Source organism: Pelodiscus sinensis, chromosome 13 (assembly GCF_052426305.1).
Source record: "Pelodiscus sinensis isolate ZL-2025 chromosome 13, ASM5242630v1, whole genome shotgun sequence".
Classification (NCBI taxonomy): domain Eukaryota; kingdom Metazoa; phylum Chordata; order Testudines; family Trionychidae; genus Pelodiscus; species Pelodiscus sinensis.
This window is the reverse complement of record NC_143064.1, coordinates 26,544,347-26,558,569: the sequence shown is the minus strand read 5'-3', so window position 1 is coordinate 26,558,569 and position 14,223 is coordinate 26,544,347. Positions and strand designations below refer to the sequence as shown.

The 14,223-nt window shown below is 42.9% G+C and overlaps 1 protein-coding gene across 2 annotated transcripts; it reads right to left on the bottom strand.

The window, feature by feature from the left end:
- Positions 1 to 1,892: 1,892 nt before the first annotated feature.
- On the bottom strand, positions 1,893 to 10,445 carry LOC102462718 (voltage-gated potassium channel KCNC1-like). 2 transcript variants are annotated; one of them, XR_012906889.2, is made up of 4 exons: positions 10,007 to 10,444; positions 6,557 to 7,100; positions 3,546 to 4,727; positions 1,893 to 2,692 (listed from the first exon to the last, which is right to left on the bottom strand). XR_012906889.2 is itself a non-coding variant. In XM_075940834.2 (4 exons), exons 3-4 carry the CDS (start codon positions 7,046 to 7,048, stop codon positions 3,924 to 3,926), a joined length of 1,296 nt encoding a protein of 431 aa, XP_075796949.2. In that variant the 5' UTR covers positions 7,049 to 7,100; positions 10,007 to 10,049; positions 10,139 to 10,445; the 3' UTR covers positions 1,893 to 3,923. The 2 variants fall into 2 exon arrangements, 1 of the variants encoding a protein (XP_075796949.2); XM_075940834.2 differs by having other exon boundaries at positions 1,893 to 4,727; positions 10,007 to 10,049; positions 10,139 to 10,445.
- Positions 10,446 to 14,223: the final 3,778 nt, after the last annotated feature.

The following is a 14,223-nucleotide window of genomic DNA, read 5'->3' as shown; positions in this document are numbered from 1 at the left end:
CCAGCTGTGCCGATGGACAGCCAGGGCTGAGCTGCAGAGGGGAGCTGTGGGCCCAGAGCAGATGTCCACTGAGCCAAAAGTAACACAGGAGCCCAACATGGTGAGTAGCTGCAGAGACCCTGAGGAGCAAGGGCCCAGTGCAGAGAAATGTCACCAGACAAGAGGTTTTGCAGAGTGGACTCGGAGGGAAGGGCAGATGCTGTCACCTAGAACCTGAGGGTGCATGCTCACTGACCTCTGATATCCCTGCAGCTCCACTAGGGCCTGGGATATGCAAGGAGCAGACTGAACTTTCCTTATGTCCCAGACACTGCTGTTTGTAGTGTCCCTGAGCCCACAAGAGTTACTTATTTCCTTTAACTTTTTTCCATTTCCCCTCTTACAGTGGTGTATTAAACTGTATTGGCTTGGAACTAAATGTAATGATCAGTGGTTAGGGAAGCATCTGGTGCAAAGAAAGTATCCCAGAGAAGGGGAAGCCTACCCCCTGCTATAAGTGACCATAACAAGATGGGGGAGGGGAAGCCTCCTAAGAATCCTGCACCCAGCCTTGTCAAGATACAAGGACTCAGCCAAGAGAGAGGAGAGACCTTAAGGTCAGGCCAAGCAAGGACTTGGATTCTTTTGCTAACCAACGTCCCCTGAGTAATGTATAAGCCAGGAAAGCTGCTCACAGTAGCAGGGCCATTCGCTTACATCTGGCCCCATAACCACTAAATACCAGTGGTATAATATCCCCCATGTAGGCAGCTGGTCTGGCCCTCAGCCCATGAAAGTCTCTGGAGCACTCCCAGCTTCTTCAGATCCTTCCTTTAGAGCACAGTTGTAGTCTTAAATTTAAAACATCAAAACAAAACTCTTCCTCTGCCTCCCCATAGACACAAGCTCCTAGAGGCTTTTCTCCTTTTCTTTTTTCGGTGCTGAAAGAAACCATCCCCTGCTGCTTCAGCTCTAGAAACCATCTCCTCCTACTGACCTCACCAACCCAGCTCTCTGAGCCCTTTATAGGGTTCACCCAAGGCTTATCCAGATGGTTCTGATAATCAAAAAGGGATGACTGGTCCCAGGCACTTAAAAGGACAGAGACCATCCAAGGCTACTCTAAATAACACCAGCCACTTGCAGAGGTTCAGATGGATGTAATATTGCCCTGATAGCTTTTCTCTTCCCATGTCAAGCAGATTAGGATACAAAGGAGAATCTTAAGTGTCATGTGCCTGAGCTATTGTTTCTCACCTGGGTCTTTTTTAAAAAATATGCAAAATATTTTGAGGCATTCTTTTTTCTTTTGAGATAATTAATTCCTATGTAACTATTAATGCAAAAAACAAATACAAGTTGTAATAAAATTAAAGCAGGGTTTAAACTCATATCCTCTGCAACATAATCTAGCTGATGGACATATAGTAACAGACACTTGCATAAAGGCACAGTTTATGCATTAAATGAGTTTATGAATTTAATAGGATTAAGTCCATAGATGTAATAGTATAAAAATATATTTTCCACTAAGCAAATCACACTTGCCCATCTTTGCTGAAATAGCCACAGCATCTGACCTTATTTCTTTATCTCAACAGAAGCATACAGTATTGGATATTACAATAAAAAAATAGGAATAGATGGCATATAATGATTACAAAAGTGTAAGTTTTATCTTTCTAGTTTAACCATAGCTATAGTCAGATATAATGTTCATTACATTTTCTTTAATACTCAGGGTAGCCATGTTAGTCTGTAACTTAAAAAAACTGTAAAAATGAGTGGTCTTTTTTGTTAGTCTTTAAGGTGCTACAGGACCACTTGTTTAATTTTTTTTTTTTTTTTTTTTTTTTTACTTAATAGTTTCTTTATTGAAGGAATAGAGCTGTTTAGTTTTTATTAAAAGCAGAGTTTTTCTGGTTACATAATCATGACATGTTGAACATGTGGTGATCTATTTAACATGGAAGTGAAATCCTGATCTTATTGAAGTCAATAGACACTTCCCCTTGACTTCAGCGTGGCTGGGATTTTATCCAAGCAGAGGACTTTGCATAAAAACCCAGCCTCCCAGTAGATTAGAACAGGTTGTTTTTGCAATTTCAATAACCTCTTTCCACTAGGAATACAGCCTCCATGCAATTCAAGGGAATTTGCCATAGGATGGCTCCCTTAGTTGGTGGTGCATTCAGTGTGCATTTACTGGGCCTGATTCTGATCACACACTGTGTGTGTTGTGTGGGTGGTTGTTTTTTTGTTTTTGTTTTTTTGTTTTTTGTCTTTCTTCTGCCACTGGTGTCACTGCCTCTCTTCAGAGAGTTTACTCCAGATTGGCATTGTGGTGTATGGCATTCAGAATCAGGCCAAGTGAATTTTACAAGGAAAAAGATATCACTAAAATATTGACTACAAGGACTAGAGACTTTAGATCCATTCTCTAGTTCACACTGGCCTCTATGTGCAGGGAAGTCAGAAAAAATGAACATCATCCTTTGTCTGGAACAAAGTGGCCATAAGAAATGCTGCCCTGTCTTCTCATATTTTAATGAAGGAAGAAACTCATGGTTATGTGGGGTGGGGTTAGGCTTAGGGAAAAGATGTTCCATAGGACATACTGATACACAGATCCCTTTTGGCAGGGTATCAGCATCCAATTTTCTGGATTCCCTGCCATCTGCCTTGCCATACACCGATCCTGTGCCAATGGACTCTAGTAAAAAAAAAAAAAAAAGTACTTAAAAAAAAAAAGTACTATAAGGAATTCCTCCAGTTGCAGTAATCACAGGCTCATTCTTAAGGGTGGAAGGTTCCCCACTGCTGGTATCAGGGCTGATGGGAAGATTATGTGTATCCCTAGCAGCTTTCCCTCTAAACTGCATGCCCGCACAGCTTTACAGGTGACTAATCAGCCCTGCCCATTTAGTCATCTCCATGCATGGAGCCCTGATTCTGACTGCTTAATCAGAGGTGTGGTTGATTAATCGTCTGTGAAGCTGTGCTGCTTAGGAGGAACACTGATCCCTGTATGTCTCTTCTTCCAGCCTGCAGAAGCTTAAATGCAGGCTGGAATGCTGTTCACCCAGTCTTCAGTCCCTCCCCAATATCAAGATTCAATAAAAGCCTCTCAGTGAGGTCCAGTGGGTGGAGATAGCTGACTTTCCCCCTTCCATACAAGGTGAGACCTCACATGGGGAAGACCTTCCTCTGGGAGCAAACAATAGGGACAAGATCTGATCCTTAGATCTTAGCTACATGTTTCTCTCCATAAAGAGGGGAACTATGGAAAATGAGGTGTTTGTGCCTCACATGGATACAGACCTTAGACTGTGTAGATAAGTGCATTTCCTTTGAAGTCAGTGGAATGTCACTGATTTATACCAGCTAATTATCAGGCCTAGAGAATGTGCAGAAGGCTAGTGCAAGGCTGTGTACCTCAGACACTTTCCTGTTAAGCCTCACTTTAAATTGGCATCACTAGAGTTGAGATCAGTCAGCACGTGGCAGCTTCCTGATCTATATTTCCGGGGAGTCCTTTGGCCCTGCGTTTGCTGGGAATCGCTTACCATGGCTTTGTGCAGTGAACAGCATTGGGGGTTTTTTCTGCTGGCGGGGAAAGTCTTGTGTGTTGATGGAACAATCCAAAATGAATTTTCTCATCTTTTTCTGACAGGTGAGATTCCAGTGTTAATTGGCTCATGCCGAATGTCAGTATGCTGATGTTAGATATAAGCCATAACGAGCATTGGCCACTGAAATAGAAAACGACAACTCCAATATGGGTACCTACGATTAATTAGAAATACATCAATAGGGCAGTCATAATGAATGTGGCATGGGCTTTTCACAGGAGTGCACTTTTCCTCACCAAGTGATGGAAACAAATCTCACTAGAATTAATTTTGAAGTGCTCCCAGGAGAGCAATGCTCTGAAGTCAATGGCATTATTGCTTTTTGCTCATTTTCAGCTTCTGTTTAGTTATGGCCGTGGCATAATAGCCTTTAAATTTCACCAGAAAAATGGGGATTGGAATGATAATCGTTAACATGCCAAATATGGCAGCAAATGCTGCCATCACCTGTCCAAAAGTGGTGAGAGGGATGATGTCACCATAGCCCACAGTGGTTAGTGTGATCAGAGCCCACCAGAAGCAGATGATGATGTCTGTGAAGTGCAAATCCCCCCGGTAAGAAGGATGAACACCCAACAACTCTCCATAGAAAAAGAGAGACCCAAAGAAGAGGGTTTCAAAGGCCAGGATCATCAGCAGGATGCAAATCTCTCGGATGATGGACTTGAGTGTGTAGGACAGGACTCTCAAGATCAGAGGTGTCTCTATTAGCTTGAATATCTTCAGGAGTTTGAAGAGGTAGACCACACGGACAAAACCCAGCCAAAGTGCTAAGTTTGGCATTTTCTGGATCTGCCCAGCTGTGAAGAGTTCGATGTACACTGGGAAGAGGGAGAGGAAATCTGCCACATTCAGAGGGTTTCTGAGGAATTTTTTTTTGTCTGGACAGAAGAAAAATCGCATGGAAAACTCAAAAGTGAACCAGAGGACACAGAATACCTCCAAGTGGAGCAGGTAAGGTTCCTGCTGGTAATAAGACTCATGGGTGCTTTGGATCACATCGGAATGGCCGAAAATGGTGAAGTTAACAGCAAAGTACTCATACTGTGCCTTAGTCTCCTCACAGAATATGATGACTATTCCAATGATGAACAGCAGAGAAACAACGGCCAGGCACTGCAGAGGGGGATAAAGGCGAAACATACCGTCAGGTCAGTGTGAGGGTATCGCATAACTACAAAGCTTTCCTTTGCAGCTAAAGCATCAAATGTTACCTTCTCCTAGACTAACTGCTCCCAATTTCCTTCTAGGAATTGATTCACAGACTGAAAGTCTCTTCTCCTTCTCTTTTCTCTCCCCCCCCCCCCTTTCCATTCTTACCTGTCCAAGGCCAAGATGAGGATCTGGGTAAAGGAAAATAATGTGAACTATTAGCATCTGGACTTGTAGGGGAGGAAAGACATTTAACAGCTGGAGCAACACAGTTTCACTTAGGTTGCCCTAGCATCAGCTGGCTCAAGTGACTCAACTGTCCTAGTCACTGGAAAATGTCTTCTGCCTTCTCCAGACCTACAGTTCCTGTCCCAGGTGCAGATTGTCATATGAGAAGTACTAGAGGTGACCCACACTTTTTATAGGGAATGAGAATATTGAGGAGGAGAAATGGTAGGGAGTGTGTGAATGAGAGGAAATACAATAAACTATTTAACTATACACAGCACAGTAGCAAATGCACAGAGCTGACATGCACTAGCAGTGAGACACAAAAGCATTTTAGTTACAGAAAATAAAATGAGCTGAAGTTAACACTCTTCTTCCCTGACAGTACAAGCAGAAATCACATGGGTTGTGTTAAGGCCCTGGCATAAGTGTTTAGCATTAGCTCAGCTCAACCATTAACTTGTTAATGGTTGAGCTAATGCTTTCTGCTTTTCTAAAAATCAGAACAGGTGATTTGGCAGAGAGCAAAGGTAAAGAATGTTTGAATTTGAGCCACTCCAGCTAACAGACTCTTAGCTGACTCCACAGGCTTCCAAATTGCCTTGTATCATTTAATAATTGCTAGATAGTAGGTCTAAAGCTGGTCAAGCTTTCCTTAACAAAGAAGATTTACACTAGCGTAAATCAGGCATGAAGTCAATGGAGTCAGCTGTAAAACTGGAGTGAAGTCCGAATCAGACCCTATATTAATTGCATATTTAGCCTGGTTTTGGTTAGAGAACCTTTCCTGAAGTGATCCTGATTTTCAAAAATATTTGCCAAATGCTTTGGAGGAATAATTTAGAGCCTATAGAGATTTTTTTTTTTTTAAATGAAATGATCACTTCAATTGGGTCACTTCACATCAGGTTGAATGGGGAAGGTGTCATCTGAATCACCTAGTCAGGTTTTATCTCCCAGGTAGCATTAATAAAATGGTATAATATTAATTCATAGTTAATTACTCATTTCTAGTATGACTTCTCAGATGAATAAACATTAGTGCCAAAACTCATGAAGCTTCTAGGATTCACAAATTGTCCTGGAATACCAGGGCAAACTGTTCTGTGTAACAACCAGCAGCATGACCCACCCCAAACAGAACAAGCTGAAACACCTACAGCAGTTGTCCCCAATCTTTTGGAGCTGCCGGGCACCTGGGGGCGGGGCCACGCATGCACCTGGGGGCGGGGCCACGCATGCACCACGCGCCCAGGGTGCAAGAATGTCTTGGGTCAGCCCTGGTCACTAGGCAGGAGCACATAAATGCCCCAGCAGGTGCCATGGTGCCTGTGTGCATCGTGTTGGGGACCACTGACCTACAGAAAAGACTGATGGATCAGGTTGCTATTGTGGGATGACTTCTTTAATTAATCAAGTACTGAATGTGAGGTAAGCAGGGCTCTGAACTTGTGCACTAGAGTGGCAAGTTCCCAAGCTTTTCCTCCTAGGTTTAAATTCCAGTAATCCCAGTAGATTCACGTTCACACTGAAAAAACTATCTAGATCTCCACTGGGAGCATTACCTTGGCACTTAAAGAGGAAAAGGGCTTTTCAAAGATCGACCATATCTTTGGTTGCCATCTGGCCCTCCAGCTGAAATTCCTTCTTTCCATTTGGACTATGAGGCACTGGTCATCCGCATGTTCATTCTCATCCCAAACATTAAATTCCTCAGGCTGGCTGTCTTTGTTGGACAGCTTCAGCCAACAGCAGGGTGCCAGCTGTGCATCACTTAACTCCCAGAAAGCCAGCTCTTCCTCTAAGATTGACCTGCAGGTGTCTGCAGGACAATGAAGGTGTTTGGTCCTGTAATAGCTCAATACATAGCCAAAGAGTTGAGCACTCCTGTCAAAGAAGAATTCTTTGGTGACAGGGTTATAATCGTAGATGGTACTGGCTTGGGGCTCTGTGAGCCTGCACAGCTTGGTCCCTGGGAAGGTCCGGAGGGTGCTGCAGTATGTCTCATGTCTGATGCCTCCAACATTCAGGATGATCTTCTCTTTTGAGCCATCCATCCTACAGATGCCAAGTGGTGGGTTCACGTTCTAGTTAGCTTCTCCAACAAGCCTATAAGAGGGAGACAGGATAAGAATGCAAATTAAAAGAATAAGCCCCTTAATGCTGCAAACCTGAAGCAGGGCAGTTTTCCATGGCCTGTAGCACCACTTTGCTAAAGCTCATTTTGTAACTTCCCTTAGCACTGGAATTTGCTAGAGAAAGTGCCTGACTCCTCCCCTCACTGACCTATTCTATTCAGTATAAGCTCTTCTGTGCTCATCACTCATTTGAACGCCTTCCAATAGAACATTAAGCAGCATGACTAATGTCTCTCGTGTTTGTTCTCTCATCCCATCCCTGGAGAGAAGGGTACATATTGGAGCGTCTTGTTCTTGTAGAGGTTTTTTCAATGTAATGGAATTAATTTTTAAATATACATGTTCCCATGTATTTGTTAGAGGGGGCAAGGTCAAAAGAAATACCTTGTACTCAAGCACAAGTTGGTGAGGTTTCTGATGGGCCTTAGTTCCTGAGAGAGTTCAGAAAACTCTGCCTCATATAAGGACAAGAAATACCCATGTACTAACTTACTGTGTGCCAGAGGAGCAGAGCAGTCAACCACTGCCTTCATCCCAGAGTTTTAAGTGGCTTTTTTTTTAATATAAACTATCTTGCTGTGTGTAGGAGATTTTTTTTCTCCTCTCCTTAATTTTTGGAGAATCATAGAATACTAGAACTTAAAGGGGCCTCAGGAGGTCATCAAGTCCAGTCCCTTGCCCTCATGACAGGATCAAGCACCATCTAGATCATCCCTGATAGATGTTTATCCAACCTGATCTTAAATATGACCAGTGATGGAGATTCCACATCCTCCCTAGGCTATTCATTCCAGTGTTAACCATCCTGACAGCTAGGAAGTTTTTCCGAAAGTCCAACCTAAACCTCCCTTGCTGCAATTTAAGCCCATTGCTTCTTGACCTATCATCAGAGGCCAAGGAGAACAATTTTTCTCCCTCTTCCATGTAACACCCTTTCAGATACTTGAAAACTGCTATTATGTCCCCTCTGTCTTCTCTTTTCTTAACTAAAGCCCAATTCGTTCAGCCTTCCCTCATGAGTCATGTTTTCTAGGCCTTTAATCATTTTTGTTGCTCTTCTCTAGACCGTCTCCAATTTTTCCACATCTTTCTTGAAATGTGGTGCCCAGAACTGGACACAATACTCCAACTGAGGCCTAACTGGCACAGAGTTGAGCCGAAGAAAGACTTCTTGTGTCTTGCTCGCAACACTCCTGTTAATGCAGAGTCACAAGTGAGATGATGTGACTGCATGGCTGTCAACTGGACCATACTGGCTGAGAGGGGGACATAAATGTTCTTTGAGGTTCCACTTTGCTACTTTATTCCTCCGCTCTGACTCAAGTTGGACATAACCATCTCCCATCCGCTTCCTCCTGGAGTCTATCCACACAATGTCTGGGTCAGCTCAGAGCAGTTCATGAGCAACATGAGGCGTTCCTGTGTCTTGGGGCTGAATGTGATGCCTCCCTGGCAATCACAGAGCCTGTTGCCTAGGTCTGCCACTGAGCAGAAAGATTCATGTACAGTTACTAATTACCCAGTATTAGCTCTATTCTCCAAAGCTTAAAGCATGTTAAGCCTAAGTGTGTGGGAGCTATTACTCAGTTCTGTACTACTAGTAACACTATTACACGAGAAATGTCATGGACTGTCTTCAGTCTTCTGCACTACAGGATGAACCTCTATAGTCCAGAACTCTCTGGTCCAGAAACATCTATCATCTGGAATGATTTTAGTTATCTGGACTTTTCATGGATGTGGCCAAGTTTCCCACAGTCCCATAAAGTTTGTTTCCCACAGTCCTGGCTCTGTGTTCTGTGCTATTACTGAGCTCTAACTTACCCCAATTGTCCTCTAAGAGCCCAGTAAGCAGTGGAGGTGTTGGTAATGCTGCTAGACAATATTGACCTCCTGTGGTCTGGAAAATTCTCTGGGTTGGAACTGGTCAGGTCCCAAGGGTGGCAGACTAGAGAGGTTCAATCTGTAATGTGTGGCAAAGGCAGAGAACTAGGAGTTTTGGAAAGGACCTAGGGATATTGTGAACAGGGATATCCTGGACTCCTTTCTATAGTAGTTCTGAGATATACCTCTCCATTCTGACTTGTATCACTACCAGCTGTTATACACCTGCCCTCTCTTTCCTCCTACTCACATACTTGCTCTCCGGCCATTCATTCCTGTCTATACTTTGCTATAGTATGGTCCAATTTTCACCTTCTTCTGTCTTTGTGGAAAGCACTTGAGCAGAGAAGCACCAGTTCTCTTCCGTGGTACCAAGGAATGGAAGCTCCACTTCTTTCCCCTTGTGACCTGCTGGTTATCAGGACTTGAACATACAGTCCAGAGATAAAGAATTTGGGCACCATCACAGTATGTGACTAGGCTTTCCCACCCCGCCCACCCATAGTGCCCTTTCACCAGGAGGTTTGGGAAGAGGCTGAGGCTGGGGCTGGTTCACAAGTTCAGTAGAAGCATATATGAATTGCTGTTTGGCTGCCACAGTGTCTGCCCTCGACATGCCAAGGGCCTGATCCACCTTCCAGTGAAGTCAATGGCAAAACTCTCATTGATTTCAATGGGAGCAGGATCAGGCTCGCATAGTATATAGATACACACTCTGCTTCATGCTTACAGCACAAACTGAAATACTAAAGTGAGGCTAGGCATGACACAGCAAGTGAAGCTAATTTACCTTCTCAGAGTTCAGAAAACCTGTTACTGTACCTTTGCAAGAGCATTCTCCATCCTTTCATAAGCAAATACCCCTGTAAAAAAACCTGTTTTTTAACTGCCTTTGCCAAATTCTTCTTCATCTGCTGAGGGTGCTAAATGCCTCTCCCGCAACAATACAAATCCCAACTGAGAAATCAGTGAAACTGCATTTCGGATCCTTACCTTGGAGTTATTGCGGTAGCTTTGTGACCGGAGGAGAAGAAGCCTAGAGGAAGAGACAAGTTCAGTGAAAACAGGATATTCAGTGGCTGGGCTCCAAGCTTAGGCTCATGGATGCTAGCAAACAAAACCAACCAATAGAATAGAAAAGATGTTAATCTCCCGCCCATCTCTCCTGAGTCTATCCTATCAGTAATCTCCTTTTATCCTCGAAGGAATAATAGTCAAGCATGTCAACAACTGCCAAGCCAGATGTTCTCCTGGACACATTACTCTTCTTTCTGCCACCCGCTGTGCTTCTTGCAGCCTCAAAGAACAGTGGTATTTTGAAAATATGTAACACTCTAACTTCCTGGGCCCAATTTACAACTAAAACGTTGAGCAACAGAAATGCAGGGAAAACTTGTTCCTTTCCTGACTTTTCCTTACTCAAGTTAAATTTAAAAAGAGCTGCCACTCTCCTTTCACTTAAAGAGCTTTTCATTAATTTTTAGCTTCACTGGGAATAGACTTTTGCACCTGTAAATTTTTAATCTTATTTTAGTTCCTGAGCATATTAGGAAGAATGTCGGTAACTGCTGAGCCTGCTAAAAGAAAAATCACTATTTAAAACAGTGATATGGTCTTTTTATTACTTCTCAAAGTCCACTTCCAGCTTTTCTCAGTCAGGCTACTTGTAATACTAGTCAGAGGAAATTAGAGACTAAAAAGGATTTTTCAGGTCATCTATCTTCCCCCAGCCTGAGCAGGGCTGTTCCCAAAGAGAGTGTGCATGCACTGTAAAACAACATCCACAAATGGACTATGACAGCTGACTTGGGCTCACAGGTCTCAGACTGTGGAACTATAAAATTTCAGTGTAGAAACCCTCCCCGCACATTGGAATCCTAGAACACGAGCTCCAGCTGAGTCTGAATGTCTAATCTTGCATTTTATAGCCCTGCAGCCTGCCCCCTCCTGCACCCACAGCTGAAACTGGATGCTGCAGGTGTTTTATTTAGGGATGTTAGTGTATAATCGAATAGTCAATGATTTTATTTGAATTGCACTCGTTTTAGTTGCTGAAGCCCAGAAGTATGTTCCAGATGCAAAAAGCCATTGAAATAATAGGAAACAAAATGATACAAGCTGTTACTAGGCTCTGAATAAGGCCCTTTGATAGCAGTACAACAACAGCCTGTGTTTTCTGAACACTGTGAAAAGCAGATGGAAAGTGTAAATCCAGTTCCAGAGAACAGGGCCCTTTTCCAAGTTTTCTCTCTGTCTGGTATTTTCCAAGAATTTACTTTCCCTGCATGAAGCACTGCAGGAGCTTGGCACTGACCTTCAAATTTCTTCCACCGTTTGATTTTTCTTTGGGTAATGAATCCTTTTGACCTAGATTTATTCAAGCCCAAGATCTGGAAGCTTTTGGGGAAATTATTAATGTAATAAACTTTGCTGTGTTTTCAAAGACCATATTAAAACAGATTCAGATCCACTAGTAGTAAACGAAGACAGTAGTAGTGACTAGATCCAGCTGCTAACATCTAAGCTATTGTTTCCTGTTTTCCAATACCAGATTTTTTATAGCATTTCCGTGTAGTTTTCTGTCCAATTTAATAAAAATGGCTATTGGGAAAAACATCCTTAAAGTTTTGTGATACACATTTGCTCATACTCAGAAATACAGAAAAAGCCAAACTATGCTCTCAGTGATGGAAGTCTAAACTGATATGCTAGTGTAAATGCAGAGTAACTCCGGTAAGTAACTGGTGTGACTTAATTTACTTTTATACTAGCATAAATGGGGAAAAGAATTGGGTCCAAAGTGATTATTAATCTAAAAAGGGTAAAATAAACTTCCAAAAAGAGTCTTGAAGGAAAGATGACTTATGGGTTACTGATGGAAAGAATTAGCAATTTATTAAATACATATGGTGTCTTAAGAATGCTAAATGAACAGGAGCAGCTAACAGGGAGTTTGGAGAGGGAGTTCTCCAGGTAGAGGAGTAAACACGGGACCCTTGTGGTAAGTGGCTGTCTGTAGTGTGTGTTTGTGTGTGGGGGAGTTATTTGCTGTGTGCTGAGCTTGTGTTTGGTTGGTTGATTGGTTGGTTTGTTTGAAGGAGCTTCTAAAAGGTTTGAAATCTAGAAGCCTCTGTTAATTGGCTGAGCCTCAGTCAGGGGGAGGAGCTACCAGAGCTATATAAGCCTGTGAGTCAGCGACCAGGGAGCTTGTGAACAGGAGCAGCTAACAGGGAGTTTAGAGGGGGAGGTTAGAGGGCACTAGTGACTTCTGACCTTCTTTAAAACATAACTCTTATAATAATCTATATTCCAGAGATTTAAAAAGAAGCCCAGTGTATACTTAAACTTATTCATAAGAAAAATGGAGACAGAAGCCCAGCAGCAGAGCGGGGACTATCCTGTTTATTGCGTCGAGTGTAACATGTATGATTACCTGCCCTGTGGGCAGGCGGCATATGTGTGCACCCGTTGCAAGGAGCTCCTGACCCTCAGAGAGTGAGTTAGGGCTTTGGAGGCCTGGGTGGCTGAACTGGAGGAGCTAAGGGAGGTAGAGAGATACGTTGATGAGACTTTCCTGGACACTATAGTACTGTCTCACCTCCAGTCTGAGATCCCAAGTGCTCTTAAGGAGGATGAAAGTCTCAACAGAACAGCGGCGAGGAGTCCTGTGGCACCTTATAGACTAACTGAAGTGTAGGAGCATAAGCATAAGCTTTCGTGGGCAAAGACCCGCTTCGTCAGATACATGTAGCGGAAATTTCCAGAGGCAGGTATAAATATGCAGGCCAGAATCAGGCTGGAGATGACGAGGTGGATCCAATCAGGGAGGATGAGGCCCACTTCTAGTAGCTGATCTGGAGGTGTGAATTCCAGGAGAGGAGAAGCTGCTTTTGTAGTTAGCAAGCCATTCACAGTCTGTTTAATCCAGAGTTGATTGTGTCAAACTTGAAGATGAACTGTAGCTCCGTAGTTTCTCTTTGAAGTCTGGTCCTGAAGTTTTTTTGCTGCAGGATGGCTACCTTTAGATCTGAAATTGTGTGTCCAGGGAGATTGAAGTGTTCCCCTACAGGTTTTTGTATGTTGCCATTCCTAATATCTGATTTGTGTCCATTGATTCTTTTACGTAGGGACTGTCCAGTTTGGCCGATGTATATAGCTGTGAGGCATTGTTGGCACATGATGGCATATATTACATTAGTAGATGTGCAGGAGAATGAACCAGTGACAGTATGGCTGATCTGGTTAGGTCCTGTGATGGTGTTGCTGGTGTATATATGTGGGCAGAGTTGGCACCGAGGTTTGTTGCATGGATTGGTTCCTGAGTTAGAGTTATTATGGTGCGGTGTGTAGTTGCTGGTGAGAATATGCTTCAGGTTGGCAGGCTGTCTGTAAAAGAAGCAGTGAAGGACAAAAAGGTATCTTTTAAGAAGTGGAAGTCCAATTCTAGTGAGATAAATAGAAAGGAACATAAACACTGTCAAATCAAGTGTAAAAATGTAATAAGAAAAGCAAAAAAAGATTTTGAGGAACAGCTAGCCAAAAACTCAAAAAGAAAGAACAAAATGTTTTTAAGTACATTAGAAGCAGGAAGCCTGCTAAAAAACCTGTGGGTCCCCTAGATGATCGAGCTATAAAAGGAGCAATCAAGGACGATAAAGCCATTGCGGAGAAACTAAATGATTTCTTTGCTTCAGTCTTCACGGCTGAGGACGTTGGGGAGATTCCAGAATCTGCACCGTCCTTTGTGGGTGATGAATCTGAGGAACTGCCCCGGATTGAAGTGTCATTAGACGAGGTTTTGGAACAAATAGAAAAACTTAATGTTAACAAATCTCCGGGACTAGACGGCATTCATCCAAGGGTTCTAAAAGAGCTCAAATGGGAAATTGATGAACCGTTATCTGTGGTTTGTAACCTATCCTTTAAATTGGCTTCCGTACCTAATGACTGGAAGGTAGACAACATGACACCTGGCAATTGTCCTGGCAATCCTGGCAATTACAGACCGGTAAGCCTAACTTCAGTACCGGGCAAATTAGTCGAAACAATAGTAAAGAATAAAATTGTGAGGCATGTAGAAGAACATAATTTGTTAGACAAAAGTCAACATGGTTTCTGTAAAGGGAAATCATGTCTTACTAATCTATTAGAGTTCTTTAAAGGGGTTAACAAACATGTGGACAAGGGGGATCCAGTAGATATAGTATACT

Bases quoted from the DNA above. Each gene is read 5' to 3' on its own strand.
- LOC102462718 (XM_075940834.2), bottom strand. From the start codon at position 7,048: ATGGATGGCTCAAAAGAGAAGATCATCCTGAATGTTGGAGGCATCAGA. The intron at 4,728-6,556 runs GTAATGCTCCCA...CCCCCTCTGCAG, and splicing joins TTTCCTCTTTAAGTGCCAAG to TGCCTGGCCGTTGTTTCTCT.